Genomic DNA, 22,009 nt, shown 5'->3' on the forward strand with positions numbered 1-22,009 from the left:
CATGGTTTTATGTATAAGGTGTTTTTTTTTCATCCCTCTTCTACATAACACTCAAGGAAATGAGATGCTTTAAATAATCAGTGAAAGTCGAGTATGGAAAAATTAAAAAGCAGCTACTCTCTTAGGCTATTTAGCAAAACTGACTGATGGCAGTCATGGAAATCTGCAGTGTTTGAATTCTGCTCAGGTCAGCATCAGGCAAAACTCATTATTTTCTGGTGATTGTTTTGTGGCCTTATAGGATGTAGATGGATGTTTTCTTCCTGTGGAATTGTTTTATTTCTCCAGCTGTCTGTGGGCTAGAAATAAGAACTATGTACAACTCAGAGATTTCGGCTCACCTATGAAATATGGAACAATTGCTCACAGGGCTGGAAGGATTTTAAACTATCACACCCTAAGATTGTTTTTGATATTATGTGTGGAAAAGAAAGGAAAACAACAACAACAACAAAAAAAAACCACATTTGTTGTAAGCCACTTTTAAGAAGTTTGACCTGCTGGGGATCAGTTAGGTTTCCTTTTCTAATCAGCCACCACAGGCTGCAGAAGACTGGTGTAGTCAGTCAGTTCTAATGGGGAAGGGCTGGAGCACTTACAGGGGCCAGCCTGCTGCTCTGGCCATGTCAAATTTCTAGACAGCACTTTTCAGAGAAACCTTCCTTTGTCATTTCTTATGGCTGAGGAAATTCCCCTACCCTCTTCCTTCCATCTTCCTACAACAGTGTGGGTGTTATTTTGCCTCAGAAAAATACCATAGCTTTCTTATGGTTATATTATGTTCTAATTTTTCCCCAAATGAAACCAAGTTTGAACACCACAAATCTTGGCCAGCACTGAGAAGAGCCCCAGAAATACCCCAAAAGAAAATGACATGGCTGAAACCCCAAGTGTGGATACACTTCTAGTTTTGAGAACAATTCCAAAGCGCTAGATGTGCAGGCTAAACTAGCCCCATTTCTGAAGACTGAATGAAGACTGGAAGGGTCAAATGCTCGTTCTTCCCTGTTCAGTTTTTCTCTGCTCTGAGTTGTTAAAATGATACTCCATGATACAAGCTGTGTCAATAATTGTTGGATCAAATGTCAGAACTGTAGTTGCTAGAAAATGCCTACTTTTCCTGACTGCAAGGGAGGAGAGGGCAGGGAAGGTGCGCCCACTAATTCTGAGTGGCTATGTAAGAACTCATTGCTGATAGGATGCTATAAATGGTTTGCAACATATTTTTGCCCCATGCCAGGGATGTGGGCAGCTTTGAAAGTACACCAAGGGCTGTGATATCGAAGACCTAAGACTTGAAAATTCTTAGGCCAGGAGAGAAGATTTAAGCTGCTACTTCAAATTTATCAGTATGATTTACTTGTTCCCTGATTTATCCTGGCCTGATTTACCACCTGTTATATTGCACTTGTGTTTAAAGGCAAGGACAATTACTAGGATGCTGTGTTTGTAAAAGGCCCAGCAGAGCAGTTCTGGTCCGTGCCTTTTCTCCTCTGCATTCTGTGTTACTCTACATTTATAGTACTCCTTCAGGAAGATCTGCAGTGAAAGAACTTATACGATCTCCCAAGAGGCTGCCTCGCAGATATTTAAATATTACTGTATGCTGTTCAGCTCTCCAAATTTTTAGCACTAGAAAATTTCTGCATTTCTTTCCTGACTGCACTAATAAAAAACTTATTTTATCATTGGGTGAGTATATGACAGTTTAATGGAAACCACTAAAGTCCGTTAAAGCACGAAGTACCTGTAGGACTTGTTTAAAGTGCCTAGTACATCTGGCAGGTCACCAAGCTGATGAAAGCCTTTGGTATTTCATGGCAGTCACAATAAAGCACCACTGAGGGGGTTGGCTTGGCTCAGATTCTTATTTTCCTACTCAATTTTTATGCTTTTTGATTGTAGTTAAATGCACTGAACATGGAGTTTTATGCTTATTTCAGATTTAATTACAAAGCCATGATTTTGGCACTTTTTCTCAGGAAAATCTTTCTGACTTTAAATCTTTGTCTACTGGTGGAAGAATAGATGTGTGGGGTAACTTCTGCTCCTCATTCAGACTTTTGCCTTCTCATGCTAGACATAAGCTCTGCAGCCACTGAGTCACACTTCTGATACTGTGGTAAAAGAATCTGTCAAATAAAATCCCTCGAGGTTACATTGCCAAAAGGATTTCAGCCTGCAAGAAATCTTATAATAATGCTGATATCCTAGAGAGGCCAAGAGGGCTTTACATGATGCATTCCCCAAGCACGAATGCACCTGCCTCCAAAAACATCTCCCGCAGTACTTCAAAACTATCGGGCTACTTTGAAGACAGTTTATTATTATTTCTTCGAATGGAAACAAGCTTAAGTGCATAACTTGTCCAGCTGAAAATAGGCCAACGCCCAAATAAAATAAATTGCAAAAAGGATCTGGAGGCCAAGGCCCTGACACCAGGACCCAAGAGATATATTCACAAGGGCAGTGGCAGTCAGCACTACCTTCAGGCCTGGAAGGGGGGAGGAGAAGGACATTTCAGCCAGTAGTTTGGGAATCTAACAGAGAAGATAGAGGCATCAGAAATGCTTTTGTAAAAGAGGAGATTGCACTGAGCCCTCAGGAGAAATATCTCAGGATGAGAGACAGATCAAAGCCGTGGCTGAATAGATCAAAGATCTCAAAAATAAATGTACGTGCACAGCAAGCTGGATGGTTAACCCAAGTGAAAGCCTTTTCTGAACAAAAGTTTCCTATTATGCAATCAAATATGCAATCAGATTAGCCGACAAAGCACATCGTTCTCAGAAGAGAGCACTGGGAGATGCCACTGGTAAAAATTCATTATCATCTACTTCTCTATCCATAAGCACAGAAATATAGGCCTGACAGCTTTAAGGCACAGGGAAGGATTAATGGAAAGATTTTTCCCAGATTGCTAGTGACTGGGTGTAAGGGGTGCTTGGTTCAGGAAGCTCTCACTGAGATGTGTTGAGAATTCCAGACTACCTGAAAACCCTTTAGCATGTCTCTGGTAACTGAACTGCTGGTCAGGTTTCAGAAGCTGAGCTGAACTGCTGCTTGGTAAAATACATTAGCTGCAGACAAAGGGGCAGAGTGGAAAATTCCTTTTCTCCTTGCTCCAGTGACTATTTTACTAGTTTTCCAAAGCAGAACAATTCTGACAAGATTTTGGCTCTTCAGCTCACTGCTTTGGACAGTTCATTAAGGGCACCAAAGTGCAAAATTATGTCTTTTTTGTGACTTGGACCTTGAACTTGTTACTTTCCAGGGAACTGCTCTGAATTCTGATCTGTGGCAGTGTTCTATGTTCTTGTATTGTCCTTGTAATTTTGACTAGAATTTTCATCCTGGTGGCAAGGAAAGAGGAATGGGGCCTGGGGGAGGGAAGGGAGGGGAAGGCAAAGGGGAGGGGAAGGGAAGGGAATAAGAAAAAAAAAAAGGAAAAAAGAAAAAGGAAAAAGAAAAGAAAAGGGGTAAAAAGGAAAAATTGAAAAAAGAAAGAAGGAAAAAGGAAACAGGAAAAAAGAAAAAGGGAAAGGGACTTTTGAAAAAATAACATGACTCTAAGATAATTGTTTCCTCAAGAAATTCCAAGTGTAATAGTAGTGCAGAAAAATTGTTTGCAAATAATGAACAAAGGCTAGAAGTACAAAATAAGGAAATATATCCTGCGTGATGCTGGCTTGAAAATAGGTCATATCCTGCAAGCATTGTGACATAGGGTCTCAGGTACTCAGACCAGAGAAACACTGGGATTTTCTGTGAAATAGACACACTGGTGACAATAGCAGTCAGTTCATAGTTTCACCTGTAAATGTTATAAGGAAAAACCTGTACTGATGTAGGGATACACAGCTTAGGTGATCTTATTTTTCTAGGATTTTCTGAAAAAAAAGAAATGAAAGGAGCAGGGAAGAGTGAAAGAATATGCCCAAGGACTCACGAAAACCTATTCCACTGAAAAATGCAAAATGCTCAGTTTATTTACCTCATCATACAGATACTTGACAAGTAACCAATTTACAGTAGGCAGTATCCTTAGATGAGGGGGAAAATCTCTATACAGTAGGGCTCACTTACAGAGAAAGGCTGAGGAGAAAGCTAAAGCTAGAACCAGAAACTGGTTTAATATTAAAGGTAAGGTCTTTTCTTGAATCTGAGGTTTATTAATCTGGAACAGAAGGCAAGAGGAAGTGAAGAAGCCTCTATTTTATTTTCCAGACCCTGTTGTAAAAGACAACATAATTAAATGATATTTAACAGCTTAGTTAAACACATGCTATTGGAATCACTGGGTTTGGTGAAAATTTAATAAATGGGAGGCTAGACAAAATGTCTTTTCAATATTTCTTTCAGCCCTATCTTCCTGTAATGAAAGAGTTCTTCTGTATTTAAATGCTATATATCTCTGAATCTAGGGCAGAATAAGGAGAAATATCTGAACAGATTTGTGTGTGCCTGCTTGCTTTACATTTATCTGCATCAGATGTGGTAATTGTACTTTATGGGAACTGCTGGCTTTCTTTAAGCTCATTGAACTTCACAATGAAGCTCCAACGCTTCCCTGTCTACAGTATGTCCTGTCACATAAGCCAGTGTTGCATTGATCATTGGATAGGCTTTTTTCCAGAGTACCACAGTTTCAATCATTGCAACAAGAGCAACATAGAAGAAAAAAAAGAAAAAAAAAAAAAAAAAAAAAAGCAAATTGAAAGGAAGAAAAAAATAATGACTGACCTATCTCTCTTTTCACTCAAAGACTGTCTATATATAAAATGAGAGCCTATCGTTGTCACTCCCCCAAGGGAAACACACTGCCTTTCAGCACTTCTTTCTCTGAGCCTTCCTCCTATCCTTTGTATGGTTATTTGTGCTCAGCTGGTCTGACAGTGCATCTCTCTCTCCCTCCCTCTTTCTCTCTCTCTCTCTCTCCCTGCTGTTGCTGAACAGCAGCTCCCACTGGAATTTGCACAATCAAAACCAGCTCTCATCTCGAACAGCAGTGAATCACATCACCTGGAGAAGAGGAATAGCAAATCGAGCCCAGTAGCCTTGCTGCTTATGGAGCATGTGGTACCAATAGCACCAGCCAGATGGAAGGATCCAGGTTTGTGTGAGACTCACTCAGCCTCAGATCTGCTGCCCGGGATGTGAAAGCTGTCACTGGCTTTTCTAGGAGTGTGTGTATTTAAAGGACATTTCTACAAAGCGAATAGCCTGCTGCAACTGAAGGCTTGGAAAAGCTGCTGCTCACTGCTGCTGCTGCAGTAGCTGGTGCAGCAAGCTGAATGTGTAAAGGGCAGCTGCCCAAGCTGTGCCGGTAAGGCTCCCGTCCTGCTCTGTCTTTATTAACTGAAGGGATACAGAGGAAAACGGATGCACTAAGGAAGTGTCACCCTGGATCTATCACTGTGCACCCTTCATTGTGGAAAATGGTCAACAAAGACATGAATGGATTTCCAGTCAAGAAGTGCTCAGCCTTTCAGTTCTTTAAAAAGAGGGTAAGATTTTCCTTTTATTGTTTCTTTCTTTTCACTTTCTTTTTATTGTTGCAGTTATTTTGGTTCATGTAAAAGTCACTGAGGAGAGATGGTATTTTAATGCCAGTCTCATATACACGGAGCTTGTTGCATGGGCAGGTCAATGAAACACCAAGGACAATAACGCTGAGGGGTAAAAGGGAGCTGGAGATGGGGACAGGGTCCAAAAGGCATTACGTAAGCACTCGGTGCTGAGGAATGTATTTCTCAATCAGGGCTGACCACAGGGCTTGACGCAATACAAGCGCTGGCTATTCAGAGTTGGATAATACAATACAAATCAGAGTGCAGGTCTGTTGCAGCTTGTCTTGCGCTCTGCCTCCTCCACATGCACCTAGGGGTATGACTCCCTCCACACCTTTCATTCACTTGCCTGAAGTGCAGCATTACCCACTTCCATTCATCATCTCACAGTGAGGGAAAAGAACAAAGAGGTGTTTGTGAGCTCAGCAAAATATTCCACAGCCTGTCATTTGCCTGCAATTGTAATTAACACATGAAAAAAGGATTAGAGGGAGGTACACCTGGATTTTGTTTTCTATTACATCTTTTAGTTTAACCAAATATGTCAGGATTTAGAGAAGTCTATGTATTCGGTTTGACTGCCAGTTCTCCTAAAGTAATATGCATGCATTGCTCTACCTTATCACTTTAGTTAAAACATTTCTGTTTTCACAACACTTTTAGAGTCAAACACGCTCTCCATTTAACCTGAGCAACAAAGTCGTTTCCATGTGGCAGCAGGACAGGTATTCAGAATATGCCTGTGCAGACACAGAGGAAAAGCAAAGCATCGGAAAGAGATTGGTAGCAAAGACTTCTCTATGGAAAGGATTTCCTGAATGATTAAAACAAGAACCCTGTATTTAAATAGGCTGGAGTAGAAGCAGATAAGCTGCTCCATTCACTCATTCACTCATTCATTCATTCATTCTCATTCATTCTCTCTCTTCCTTATTCCAAGAATATGGTCAGTCCATTTAATCCTTCAGGCAAAGAGAGTAAAGCCCTCACTGACTACTATCTAAAAGCCGAAGTCAGCCCTTTCTGGGCACTGAGATGCCAGATCTTAGGGTTCCCATGCAAAATACTAGTAGGGCCACTAAGAGAATTAAAAAGTACAGTCTTTGATGAAATTTGTTTGTAGTTTCCAAGGGGGTTTCTTTAAGACTCACAGAAACAATTCAGGCACCACTCGCAGTCAGTCCATATTAATGGTTCTTTTCTCAGGTAACTTCTCATGTAACTATATAATCCTTGGTACATGTATGTTTGATGCTAAACTCACAAAAAATGCCCAAATGTTTAAAGAGAAATGTATCCTTAAAGAGAAAGCAAAATAGCTTGCAGTTCATGTACTGAGCTAATCACAGTCAGTTGTCTTCTATCTCTGTATAGAGCTAAGATAAGTTATCTCTGGGCACCTCGTTATAGTTTTTTTCTAGAATCAGGGAAGATAGTTTAGTTTTGATTAGTTTTGTTTTCAAAGCTATACTAGTGTTGAGTGAATTTCTCATTGGAAAAGATTGTTAGCTGTAGTTGTATTTGAAGAAACAAGAATACAGGAACTGTCCTGGACAGTGGATCAGGAGAAAATAGCTGTTTTTCAATTCTGAATGTTCTTATTGTTGTCAGATGTTGCCTTCTTGATGTTGTGACAAAGATGGATGAACTCAGTAAAACCAATTTACAGACACAACTGAAGGAAATTCCCTCTCTATACATTTCTGTCAATAGATGCATACGTTCACTGACATTTCTCTTACTCCCGTTATCTCCCTTCTAAAAAATCAAGCATTCAGGTATTGACCACATTGTTCTTACATCAGTGCTTGAAACATTTACAAGCAAGAAGAGCTACATGTTCATAAAGGGTTACTGGCTTCCACTAACATATATTTTGTTTGCTGGATGAGTTACATAGTGATTTTAATTACTGGGAGTTTGGGGCAAGGTGGTTTAAGACAGCTATCATAGAATCATAGAATCATAGAATCATAGAATCATAGAATCATAGAACCATAGAATCATAGAATGGCCTGGGTGGAAAAGGACCACAATGACCATCTAGTTTCAACCCCCCTTCTATATGCAGGATCACCAACCACCAGACCAGGCTGCCCAGAGCCACATCCAGCCTGGCCTTGAATGTCTCCAGGTATGGGGCATCCACAACCTCCTTGGGCAACCTGTTCTAGTGTGTCACCACCCTCTGTGTGAAAAACTTCCTCCTAATCTCTAACCTAAACCTCCCCCATCTCAGTTTAAAACCATTACCCCTTGTCCTATCACTATCCACCCTCGTATACAGCCATTCCCCCTCTTGTTTATATGATGATATGATTTATATGATCCAATAGGTTCAGTTCCTTACCAATGTTCTGGACTCTGTCTGAAGAACCACCAGATCCCTGTGTCTACAGAAGTACAGCTGCTACGTTTCTTGATTTGAATCTAGCATGTGAGGTTGTTTGTTGTTTGACACTTGCACCATAGAGAATCTGTGAGCCATAACTGACACCATCAACTTACTGGATACATCCTCTACTCTCAGTGAGAGGCAGGCCTTGCCCTGGGCAGCTCAGCAGATCTGACTGCAGGGATGAAGTATTGTTATTCCCACTGTACTTGGTAATATCTGGAACCCAGAAGCAGATTTCTCATGTGTATGTTTTTGTTATGATAGGCTTCCCTCAGATCACCAGCATGATCTTTAGTGAAACAAGAGCTGGGACCCCAATAGCTCCAGTTTAAAGTAATAGTGTCTTTCGCCTAGAAAAGTCCACATTTGTAGTCTAATTCTAAGTCTGTCAATTTAGATTAGGACACCCTAAATTGTGGGAAATGTTGCTATTTTTTCAACTCAGATTTTTATTTTATTTTAAATGAAGAACGTGCTAGATTTAACTTTGTTTTTTTTTTCCATTTTCCTAATGTTTTTCATTAAATTGCAATCCTCTATATTGCTCTGACCAAGAGTGCAGAAAGGACTGACAGAGCTCTGTGGATTTATGCTAGGCTGAAAGTACATTCATATTGACTTGAATCTGAGATCTAGATTTTTTTTTAAGCCTGGCATATTCTCTGATGACAAAGCACTGACCCTCTGGGACACTGCCTGTTGTGTCAGATGATTCAGGGTATGGGCTAATCACATCTGGAGGTTGGAGAACAGGAAGGAAAGGCTGAAATTAAAGGGCAGCCCACAGATGAAATAAAAAGTAGAAACTGTTAGTTTTGCAGAATAACTCATAGCACTCACTGCTGGCAGAAGTGAACCAAGTAGGTATGGGTCCCATGCACTTAGAATCTACAATGTTTAAAATCAAATCAAATGACTGACAATGCCTGTGGGGTTTTTTTGGCTGCAAGAGGTAAAATAATTCAGTGTGACTAAGATAAATATGATATTTAGTTAAATACTATTTTTTAATTGGTGATGACAGAAATCTAAAAAGAGAATAGGGGAGAAGAAGGAGGGGCATTTGTAGGCAGAAAGAGAGAATCCAAAATTACTTTAATTATGGTAATTTCTGAAAAGCAAGTGTTCACATCATTTTGGGTCATGGCATATAAGTATCTCTATCTGACAATACTGAAAGATTAGAATGCATTATCATCTCATAGCGAAGAATTACCTTCACTGTGAGGACTTCTGCTCTGCTGCCATCCCTTATCCTGCCCGCTGATGTTGATACTGAATTCCAATAGAAATTCCCCACTAACTTGCATTCGTAACAAATGGTTGGTGTGTCTCTCTTATACTAGATGCATTTTGATTTTCCCAAAGTTCAATTAAAAGGTTTTGTTAACTGGCAGAAGATATGTCTTTCTCATTTGAGGGGCTCAGAGGTCTCACCCTCCAGAACTACACAGGATTGCCAACAGAACTGGGTTTATTTTGAGAACTGGATAAACTTGCAAACACAGTATTGCTGGTCAGCCAACAGGACTATCTCAGAGTAGAGGGACCTTTCATTGGTACCTGCTGCTTTCCCTGCCAAATGGTTTTGGGAAGCAGGGTTTGTGGTATTTGCACTGCCTTCTTCTGTGGCATTTGCCTCCCTTATAAACCTTACTGATAACATTTTGCAACATATGACTTCACTCGTCTTGAAATAAAATACCATTTTCTACAACACAACAGAATGGTTAATCTGGGATGAATGATGAATAATGAACTGCCTGTGCCACTTAAATACTAGCTGATGATATGGTAACCTCAGTGAGCCTGGAAATTCATTGTCCTCTTCTGTCCGGACCAAGAGCAAATACAAATTTATTCAGGATGGGAAGAAGATAAATGACTGATAAATGGGAAATGAAATAGCAGTCTTCCATAAAATGAAGAAAAAAGAAGCAGATAAAAAATGATGGGGAATGTCTCAGAGAGGAAGTTTATTGCACAGATTAAGGATTTGCTTGTCTGAAACCTGATAAGGGAGAGTATCCATAATCCTTTTTCACTGAGAAAATTTGCATTAATTAGCAATTTAGGTCAAGCTAAAGTGAGCTCACAAAGAAGGAAGAGAAAATCCCTATCTTGTTTCTATGCAGCTTTTACAAATCTGTAGTTTGGGGAAACCATATCCTTCTTTCTTGGTGGATATTTTATGTCACTGCACACCAGGAGCTTACTCCATATACATGCTGAAAAGACTAACTCATAAACATTATTGTGCATGAAGATGACAGCTCTGCCTGCATTAAAGCTCAAGGCAAGGAGCTGCTGAGAGGACTGCAGAATTACCTGAATACCATTTTTCGGATTACAGTAATTTAGTGACAAAGATAACCCCTGAAATCAGTATTTCCAACTGACCTCCTCCTTCTGGTAGATTGTGCTGTAGGGGCTATTGTCTGTTCTGCCACTTTAATGGGTCTACAAGTTCATTTCAGAACTGGAGCTATTTTTTTTTAGAGTAATTGGGATCTTACCAAGAAGAAAATAAATGAGATCTGAAGCTGACTGTACCTCAGGAAAATGCCAGGTTTATAAGGGATGACTGCAGTTCTTCTTTGCTATGTGGTCCAGTGTCATACAAGTATGCACATTTTGAAGTTGATTTCTAAAGACAGGAATCCTGGCTTACTGCAAGTGAGACAGAGTTGTGCTGAAGTGCAGACTTCTTTCCCGTCCCATTTCTTCTGTATGGAGGGGTGCTGAGCATCCATGATTGGTACCAGCTAAAGCTGCAGGCACTCCCAAGTGCCATTTCCATAAACAAAAATGAATTCGAAAGAAAGAAAGAAAAAATGTAGGATGATGGAATTATGTTAGAATACCCCCTTTCTTTCCCTTTCCTAAAATGCAGGACTAGAGGAAAACTTCTGTCTAAGTTTGGTCTCTTTTTCTCATTGCTAAACATGTCTCATAATCTCCGTCACAAATTGATTGAGCTGCTGCTTGAAATTGACCATATATCTCTTACTTTTTCGAAAATTATCCCATCTGAAAAGGTAGAAATTCTCTCATTTTCAGTCTAAATTTACACATGTCCAACTTATTCCAATTATCTCTTGTGCCAAGAAAAAGTAACGACAAATTAAATTCTTTCCTCATATGTGTGACCACAGGTGGGTTTTTGGAGAGCAGACATTTCTTCACCCAGTTGTATCTAGTTAGTCTAAATAAGCCATCACCTTTTAGACACTTAAGGTAAACTTTCCACTCCCTGGCCACCCTAACAGGCAAAAGAAGCTGTCGTATTTCCTTGTCTGTAGGGAAATACTAATAGGGAATGTGAACTGGGATTAGACTATTGTGAGACAGGTTAGTTTTACCCTACTGATGGTGTGTCGTTGCGCTAGTAATCCTGCTAGTAATCAAATTTCTTTTGAGTTACAAACTGTTCATTTATACATTTTTTGCTGTCTCTTCACACTTCTAACCTCCATCTCATTCATGTCCTCTCACCCTTGTCCTCTTCTGCTGAGCATGTGGGTCACTGGCAAAATTAAAATCACAAGCCTACATTTTGTGTCAAACTCAGCTCAGTACTAGCTTTCCTCTTTTCAATGCACTTCGCTAATTCCTTTCTCAATATTTTTTATTGTAAAAGCTCTCTTGTTTTCCATTTTAAATAATTAATTCCCATGTGTTTTCACTATCTACCTGAATTACTGAAGACTATGTGGGTTAGAGTATCTACATTTCCGTCTTCAAAGTAAGGCACCAGGCAAGTCTGGCATACTGACAAATGTATGTTGCATTTTATCATGTTTTCTATCAAACTCTTAGAGATTTGCTTTTTCTTCAGATGTGGTAAGTTTTATGTCTTTACACATAGTCTCCTTAGGCTTTTTCTCCCATGCTGTATACCATAATCCTCCCAGAACACATAGAGCAAAGAATTTATCTTGAGATTTATCTGAGTTCAAGTCTTTTTTCCTCTCTTTTTTAAATTTCAGGATCTGTCTGGATTTTTCCAGATTCACTCGCAGCTATTCTGCCATATTTAGTCTCATTATCCACCATCACTAATGAAGTAGCAGTGGGGAGGTAGGTTTCTCTTACGGTCTGCTCTGGATCGTTCCTTACAAGATCAGATTAGATATTGCTTGAACCTGATTTTTGATTCTTTTCATTGCCTTCAGAGTATTTCATAGTCATGCCCTCTGTCTGGGGAAGGACCAGCCATGAGATCTCTGACTGTTCTGCCAAGTTCATATTAGCACTAATTTAAAGGTGATAGCATCTGGAGTTAAATTCTTAGAGCAATCCTACCCCAAACACAGTGGTATCATTGCTATCATAACTCAACTCAGCACCCTCTGTATCATTTAACTTCAGTCTGAACATCCAAACTGTCTGAAAAACATTGCGACACATGAAATTGCCAGCAAGAATAGCAGTGCAAAAGTTTCTGGACACCCTTGGCTCTCTGGAAAGAGCTGATGCAAAGTGAGCTACTGAGAGAGCAAAATATCTTCTGAAAAATCAATATTGTTCCTCTGCCAAATGGGGAGAGTAATAAATATGATATCCAGGGGCCAAGAAGCACTAAGAATTCAGAGTAATACACAAAGTACTTTAAAGACGTGGTTTAATGAAGGTTACAGGCTTGGGAGAGATCAAAGGTTATGTCTGTAGAGAAAGAAATCAGAGAATTGAAAGTAAGGGGAAAGAGTATATCCTTTTAACAATTTGGCTAAGGGAGGGGAGGGTAAAATGGAAGGAGAGCAACAATCTGCAGAAAAATACATGAACGGACATGCTAATGCAACAGGAAAACATACAAGAACTAAATGCATGAAATAAGCCTGCAAAATCAAATTGATAACACAGGTGGCTTTTTTCTTAAATGACATGCTATCAGGAAATAATTTCCTGTGGATGTTATTTACAACAATTGTTTTTCCAAAAAGATTACTAAATATTGATGGCTAAAAAATAAACACAGTGATTAACTCTGAGATCAATACATTTTAATGTCTTTTGAAGACACAGCATTGACAAGTTTCCAAATCAGCCTGCAGACAATTAACCAAGTCTCAAAATATACTGATGAGGTAGAAAAATCATTCACATTTCATAAATATGTGGGTAAAAAGGAAGTAGATAACACCATCAATTAGGTGAGGTGTTATACAGGACAGAAATTACTGCTCTTTCCTGATCTACTCTAACTTTCCCTACTAGAAAAAAAAAAAAAAAAAAAAAAAAAAAAGACATCTCCTTTTCTTGAAATGACAGCAGTGAAAATCTGGTAGGGTAAACTTTGACTGGGAGCTGTAAGCAGCTTAATGAGACAAGCACCAAAATAACGTACTTTTTTCTAATGTTAAGAAATGCCTTCTTACCAGTTGACGCAGTCTTGCTCATATGAGAGTGGCAACAGAATGTGGTAAAATACAGTGGTAAGTTTGAAAAGCTATTACTTCTAGTCCATTCAGCTCATTAAGAATGTGCCCATTCTCTTAATGAGCTGAATGATGAAGAAAAATGCATGACGAACATAGATGCTTCCCTACAAAGTCAAGAGTTTCAAGGCGTGTTTGCATTATAAGTGTCTTTCGGCATGGCGAAAGCCTGTTCCCATACTCTGATGTATCAGGAAATGGCTGAAGAGGTGACAGCCCAAAACAGGGCATGCTGTTCTCTATAACACATTGCTTATTTCAGTCCTCTCATGTCTCCCACAGGCAGCCCCCCAGTATGTAAACTTCTGTGTAGCATCAGAAGCACAGATGGTGCGCTGTGTACAGGGGCAGGGCCTGCATCTTTTTATTGTAGATAAGGTATGGGTAGACAATTCTAAGATGCATACAGTCAACAATGTAACCCAGTTTTACTTCCCAACTAGAAGCAGTGCATGCTGTCAAAAACACAGTTCATTTGCCAAGGGATTATTTGTTCAGATGCTCCAACATAATTGCTTGTGCTTTTCTGGGTTGCATATGTTTGAATATGTAAAAAGCGTGCAGTGGGAGCTCAGTCACTTTCTGAAAAGTTCCTGAGGACTACACCTATGAATGTGTCTACCAACTAAATACTGCACATCCAAACATCCCTCAAAACATTCAGAGAGACCCTAAAAAGAAAAGGGAGGAGTCTGCCTACACTGTGCTGCTGCCAGCTGCCTAGAGACGTGACCTGGTGCTGGGAGATGCCCCAGGTCCCATGTTACACAAAGGTTCTGCTCTTATCCATTCACAACAGCATGATGCCAGCACCTCAGGAGGCTGCATCTTTCTTAGATGATGGCATTTTTAAGGGGCCACTTTTTACCAATTCTGGGTGCTAAAGAGATCAGACTAGAGAGAACAGGCTTCTCACTCTCACTGATCTATTGTTTGATGCTGAGAGGTCACCTCAGTTATCCAAGTAGGCATCCTTTGATCACCTGCCCAGATTGTAAGCTCTTTGAGGAAAAGAAAAAGAGATTGAGTTTCTACACAGATCAAAGCTGTCAGGTTTGAATCTTAGTAGAGGCTTCATGAACGCATATAATACAGAGAAAATCACAGACTACTGTTGCTATAAAAATGATTTTTATATGGCTGATATGGAGAGAGTTGTTTTTTGGCAATGACAGACGGGAAAGATATATTTTACTTCTTGGTCTGTTTATATTTGATATTTGCTAGTCTAACTTAACTTGCTTCTGTCAGTTCTTACAAAGTCTGCTTTTTTTCTGGGGGCTAAAGGTCCTCAGGAGTGTGGCAGAAGCAAGTAAAATAGATTATTAATACAAATGCTTGAACTGCAGGTCAGCAATACAACTTGTAGATGTATTGCAACAACCTCATCCAAAAATACATCTCAAACCTGGCTTGAAGTTCTGCTTCCCATTTAAAGTATCTTTTGTTCTACTTAAAGATTCCTGCATTTGTATGATGAAAGACTGCTAAACTTTAACGTGTTTAGCTGTAAGTGGGTTTGAATCTGATTAATAATAATTTATTTCTCACTTCAAAAGAAATGACATTTTGAAAAATAGTGTCATCATCTGACATACTCTGATTCATGCAGAACTTTAGATTCCTCATTTCTAAAAGAACAAATTAAAGGAGTTCTCCTTATCAGAACAGAGATTGTAATCTCATCTTTTCTGATTGCAGTGTTGGACAAAACCTCTATACTATGGGAACAAAATCACTGTGGGAATTCTGTGTGTAAAGCCTTTCTGACTAACTGCTGGGCTGTGACGCAAAGAAGAGTTATAAGACATCTTAAGAAAAGATAATGGAAAGTAATGTTGGAGGAGGACAGCCTGTGATATAAAAACCTATAATAAAGTTAACGGCTATGCTGATGCTGATGTTATACATTTGGGAGAATGCCCAGTATTAGGAACATCTAACTTGCAGCTAGTGCTTACAAACTGTGATTCATTTCTTGTTTGAACACTTGTAAAATTGCCTTATATTGTTTCTTTGTAAGAATACTTGAAATTAAATGTTACATAGATTATTATAATGATAAAAATAATCATGGTGATAGTCATACAGAGCACAGCACTCAAAACATCATTTCTGATCCTCAAATAAAGTGGTATCTCCATGTTCCACAAGAATATGTAATCACACAAATGAGATCTGATTTCATATTGGAAAAAATGAAATCAACAAAAATATATCAGATATTCAGATTTTAGAATGACCATAGAATCATAAGACGGTCTGGGTTGAAAAGGGACACAATGATCATCTGGTTTCATCACCCATGCAATAGGTAGAGCCACCACTCACCAGAGAAGGCTGCCCAGAGCCACATCCAGCCTGGCCTTGAATGCCTCCAGGGATAGGGCATCTGCAATCTCTTTGGTCAACCTGTTCCAGTATGTCACCACCCTCTGTGTGAAAAACTTCCTCTTAATGTCTAACCTAAACCTAAAACAGATGAACCTAAACATGGCTCAGTGCTTAAGAGTTCTATAGATTTGCATCCTAAAGGTATAGCCTTCAGCCAGAGGTGTTCATTGGTCACCAGGCCCATAAGATCTGGCATGGATTGACTAGACTCCTTTACATACTGAGTACTGCAAAGGGAATGTGTGGTAAGATCTTTGTCATTTGTACTGCTTCAAAGGTTGGGCAGTTTCATGGCATTTTCAGAGACTCAAACAACATCACTATTTCCATTGCCTCTCTAACAACAGGGTTTTTAATCCATCCATAGATAAGGTTTTCCACAGATACTCCTTTGTCTTTATCCCAGTTCTGGTTCATTCTTCCTGGCTCTACTTCAGATGACAAAACCAGCTTATTGAAACAAATGGATTTTACAGAATATATCTTTACCTGGCGGGGAAGAAAAGACCTTTCTGATGCCTTGTCATTAGTCTAGACCAGTCATCACTGCAACCAAATTCTTGGCTGCGTTGAGGTAGTTAGGCACAGCATCTCTGGGTATCACAAGGTATCTTTTCTACCATCCAATGACATACTGACCATTCAAAGTATATGGCAAACTGGGAACATGTCTGCTAGTTTTGGTATAGACTCACCTCTTGGGCCCCATTGAGGCAACTAAATAGCATCCTTTGTGCTATTCTACTGAAGTTCCTCAGTTAGACTCGCAGAAATTTTTCTGCACTTCCTTCACAAACTATTTCTGGACAATAAATAAATAAATAAAATCAAACAAACAAAACAAACAAACAAACAAGAAAAAAAAAAAAACTAACTGGATTTTACAATGGGATCCAAGATCTTGACCTAACAGTGTATGTACATGCACGTTAACACATAGCATGCATAGATATGTATGTACATACATGCATATATATACATATGCTGGTTTATTCTCACTTTTTTTCCTGCCTCATGAAATGATGAATTCTGATGCCACAACATGGATGGTGCTGTTTCTGAGCACACTGAGATGAATCAAAAAGGGATCCATACATTTTTCTTAGAATCTCTTTTACTGTGGTTATTTTAGGTGTAAAATTTCATGCAGCACATTAGGTACAATCATCCACTGGCTCAAGGCCTCTGTTGCTGCCATGCCCCCTGAGAGATGGAGAGCCAAGAAGAAATGCAGGCCTCAAGAAGGAACTTGGAGTCTCCATTCATTACCTTGGCCCTGACACTTCTCTTATAGCTCCTGCGTTGACAGAACCTCTCTAGTGCATATTAGGAGTTACAATGAACTTGGAGGAGATGGAAGATCCATGTTTTTGATAAGGATACTGTGAGATTTGATTTATGTTGTCAGAAGATTCCATTAGGGCACATTTCTTCTTGAGCTCACAGTTTCCTCATATGTACTCTGATCCTCTGTGAGAGGAACAAATCTGATTTCAGACTCAGAAGTTTATTTTCCATGTCTTTTCTTCTTTTGTTCTGCATTTCTAAGTACAGTGATAAGGGAGCCAAGGTGACTACTCTAGGACATCTTGCCTAAATTAATTCTTTCCTTCTGTATTTGAAATTAATTTAAAAATATTAAAGTGGAAAAAAAAGATCTGAGCTATGGAGAAATTGTTCATTCCATCCCCAATTATTCAGTGTATGCAAAGCCTGAAAGAACTGTAATTAGATATGACAAGAGCCTTAAGAGGTTCTCTGTTTAGTTCCAAGTACTCTGGCAGTTCTCCAGAAGTTAGGTATATAAATAAATCTTTTCTTTTTCACCAAATTTCTCCCAGCTGGACCTTCCCAGTTTATTAGCCTGTTTCTCCTTCACTGCAGGCTGATGGAGAATCCACCCTAGATCTATGCTGTATGAAGTTGTTGGAGGAACTTGTGTGAGCTTTAGAAAACCTCAGCAGCTTCAAGACCCAAATGTCTTTGAGATCTATGCATTAATGTGAGATACCGACATATGTGCTAGGTTTCTCTGTCATAGGTATGCCACCTAAAAGGTAATCTACTGGCCATACCAGGTTAGTTGGACAGAGTTATGCCAGGCACCCAGGCTCCCCACATTCCCAATGAGATGTGAGAGTTGCAGGCGCTGGAAGGAGCCAAGTGTTTGGTGCAATTAATACTTTAGAAAATGTTCTCTTTGGCAAAGGAGTCACTGGCCAGCCCTACAATGTTAGGCTGTGGTCTGAATTCCCTTTTTTCACGGTCACATTACTAGAAAAATTATTCAGTCCATTTAAAAGCCTGGCTACCATGTCTGTCTGAGGTACTTCCTCTTACTTCCCGTATTCAGTTTCTATTTGCTTTAAATGAAGGTAATTACTTACGCAAAATGGTACTTCTTTCACTATTCCACTTATTCCTTCACATAATAATTTACATTGGCAACTTAGAGTCCTGAAAAATGGTCTACAAAATGAACTGAAATCATATACATCCACCTACCAGTGGAGGTAACCCAGTAGGTACCTCTCCCTGATGTCACGGTTATTGATTAACTGGATCAGCCTCAAACCCTGACAAAATTTGACTTCCTAAGAGGAAAAATGGGTTAGTGGCTTTTGCCTGAAGTGACTTCACTTTTTATTTTTCTTTCTTTCTTTTCTTTTTATTTTTTTTTTTTAAGAACTAGGCAAAAGAAAACCCACATACAACCAATCATGTGGAATGAGACTCAAAACAAGCTGCTTCACTCACAGTCTTCCCAAAACTAACAACCTTCGCATGTGGGAGACACCAGCCCTCAAGCTAATGAGTCACTGTTGGTGACTTACACTTCAGGCTGTGTTTCTAAAACAAAGGTCTTTATGGAAATAATTTTCTCACAAGATGAAGACCACAAAGAATAAAAGTGCTGGGAAAGACATTTCTTGTGCATGCAAGTGTGACTGTGGAAAAACACTAAGCTAAGAAGGGGAAATAACATAAACAGCAGTAAGAAAACTTTCCTTGTTTCCATACTTCTCAAATGTGTCTGGTTTACATCTGTTACTACATTTTTCACTAAAGAACTTTTATTTCTTTAATACATATGAATGGATGTTTATGACTAGTAGTTTGAAAATGTCTCTTTACTCAGACTAACTGCTTTTTGTCTGTACTTACCCCGTTTGAAAACCATATTTCTTGAGGTATGTTAAAATATGAGGAAAAACAACATGTGGAGCAATTTATTGAAATGCCAGGCAGGTTTGACAGGTGCAGGAGAAATTACTAGGTTTCACAAACTGAAACAGCTGTAGTTTTATAGGTTAAGAAAATTGCAATGGGATGAGGTTTCACATTTGTTTGTTCTTATATTTTCTGTTTCGTTTTTGAAGTACTGAGTCATTTCTCACTCTCCAAGAGAGTATCTAAGACCCATTCTTCAAGTGGATGGAGGCAACCAGTCTCCACAGAGAAAAGGAAAACTTGGTAAAAATTCAAACAAATTTCAGAGTAGACTGAAAAGTAACTGGAAAATAATAGTTTTCTCCTAATGAGTCTAAAATAAATGTTACTTGCAGCTTTGGGAGCAGAAAAAGCCATAAAACTTAGGTCTATCTTTCAGATGGACTGAGCCAAGCTAGATTTCATTGCTTATCTTAAAAGAGTATCATGGCCAGAAAGTTTTGAACAGTTAACCAACATATGAGTCTCTTGTATTTTACTTTTGCTTCATGCAACTGTTACAGGAATATTCATGCTTTCTTTCCAAATAATTCAGAACCATGTGTTTTCCTAATGTGACACAAAGTGTATCAAATGGTGTTGCTTCCGATAAGCTCATTTTTATTGTTTCTTCTGGGAAAAATTAAGAAGAAAAATCAATGAACAATATTAAAAGAATTGATTACATTTGGCACTGAACATATTTGCCAAAACTCTTGCAGTATTATATCTCCTCCTTTATAAGAACGAAGTCTGTCTGTGTTACACACAGGTCTGCCAGGTGAAAAAAGGCCACCCTGAGCTTACTGGCTGGGGTGAGGCCACCTGCCTCTATGAGCATAGCACAGGAGAGACTGCCTGGACACCTGCTGCCAAGTCTCAGCCCAGCTTTGTCTGGCAAAGGGAGTCAGCTTGTGAAACAAAGCCATCTCCCACCTGCAGCCATCACAGACACACTGATGCTTTCTGTGACACATGGTTTTCCTTGCAGCTCTGTGGGTACTTAGAAATGTTTATTTTTCAGGGCCAGGACTAGGTATCCCAAATCAGCCCATCTAATGATCCTGGCTGGCCTTCAGATCTACAAAAAATTTGAGTGGTATGAAATATAACAAGTCTTATCAATCAACTTCTGCCAAATCAAATACAAGTTAAGCAAAGTGAAGTATCAGATGTAAATTATGAATAAGAAAGTTATTAAATTAAGGCCATACAGAATGTGTTTCACTCCTCTGAAAAGCATGATACTCTTGACTGAATGGCTAAGGATGATTACTGAGTGGGATTTGGTACTGCATCCAGTCATCTATTGTGCTCTACCTCTGCAGCCATTATTCTTATACTGCAGCAAAGCTTTAGAGTGCTGTACATTTCTTCTTAGACTACTGAAGAATGCAAAACGATTACTGTATGAGGAAACTAGAGGGATATATTTAAAGGAGAAAAATCACAGTGAGATGTTTTTTTTTCCTCTGGCTTGTTTTCATGCTTATACCTTTGCAACCCTTCCTCTTCTGAACTTGCATCCCCTGGCCCCTGTATATGACTTGGAAGATCACAGAAGCTTGCAAACTGCTTTGAGATTTTGACTGGCAGACATGGGATGTGGTGTTTATCAGAGCAGGAGTTAAAATAAACGTTGCCTAGGTTTACTGGAGTTAAAATAGAGAAGAGAAGGTACAAATAAGAAGCCTTAAATGATTTGAATAGAATTTGGGGGTGTATTGTTCATGTTGTTTTTATTTCATCTAGATGAAAAGCATTTTTAAACTTGGTAGCCTGGAATGATTAGATTTGTACATACACAATACACCCCATTTTGTTTTGTTTTCCTCTTTGACACAATGTGCAGAGAGAGGGTGTTTATACATCAGTGTGGACAATGAATCTATTGTGTTATGTCCTGTAGAAACAAGTGCCATCAGTGCTTACAATTGATCCAAGAACTATTACCTGATTCCAACACATCAGTTATTTATTTATTCACCAAGAAAATAATCCCATGAGGCTAGCGATTGTTATCAAGGACAACAGAGGAGGAAGGAAGAGCAGAAAATTCTAAGTGGTGCCTGTTCAGTTGTTTAAATTTCTTTGTGCCACATTGCAAACAAATCATCCATTCAATAAGAGGACAGAGCAAAAGTCAATTTAGCAATCAATGTGAAATGTGAGCATTACAGACTTTCTCCTGCACCATTTGAGCTGGCAAGAACTTTCCTATTGAGTGGAACGGGAAAATCAGCCAAGCAGTTGTCTGTGTGCTTTTACTGTTTTCATCCTTGTTACTGATATTATTGGTGTACCAAAGCTTTCTGCTGCTCTTCATGCCTTGTCTTTCATGTATTCAACTTGTTCATCAGGAACACTTAAACACATGCTTAGAGGAGCTCACATTTCTCAAGTCACATTGGTACTCATCATCTTTTGGGACTACTGCCTGTCTGCAGTCACTTGCTGACATAATTTTTAAAGAATCTCACTTTAGCTGACTTGCTGCTTAGAGAAATGCCATTCACACCTAAGGTTGTAAAAATATGCCATATTTATTTCAAGTGTTAACTCTGATGACAACAAAGATAAAAACATTTACTACGTTTCCTCTTAGATTTGATTTCTGTCTGATGCTGCAACAGCAAGTGAAATATTCTGTTGCGAGAAAGTGTGTGTGTGTGCAAATAGCAATGAAGTTCTGATTAAAAACCATGACAAAACCTTGACAAAAATCTGATCTCTTTACCACAACACAATGAACCTGAACAGAGATATGTCACAGGGCAGTCAAACCCTCAGCATGTACCAAAGGCATATACTTGAATCTGGAGAACATGCAAACACTTTCCAGCCCTCATACCCAGGTATATGTTCCAGTTCCTGTCATGCCATGACAAATGTGTCCTCCCCATGCATGCTGGTTTCCATAGAAGGAAACCTGCAGACATGATCTGAAGGGCACTGAGCTTTGTGGAGTAATGGACATTCATGATAAACCATCTTGC

The 22,009-nt window shown here is 39.2% G+C and overlaps 1 protein-coding gene across 1 annotated transcript in view; it reads left to right on the forward strand.

Annotated features, from left to right (window-relative positions):
• Window positions 1-4,952: 4,952 nt before the first annotated feature.
• SGK1 (serum/glucocorticoid regulated kinase 1) overlaps window positions 4,953-22,009 on the forward strand; it is a 69,536-nt gene continuing 52,479 nt past the window's right edge. The window contains exon 1 of the mRNA XM_015858450.2: window positions 4,953-5,507. Coding sequence (XP_015713936.1) covers window positions 5,439-5,507 — 69 coding nt within the window. The 5' untranslated portion in view covers window positions 4,953-5,438. The remainder of the gene's footprint in view (window positions 5,508-22,009) is intronic.

Source organism: Coturnix japonica, chromosome 3 (genome assembly GCF_001577835.2).
Source record: "Coturnix japonica isolate 7356 chromosome 3, Coturnix japonica 2.1, whole genome shotgun sequence".
NCBI classification, from domain to species: domain Eukaryota; kingdom Metazoa; phylum Chordata; class Aves; order Galliformes; family Phasianidae; genus Coturnix; species Coturnix japonica.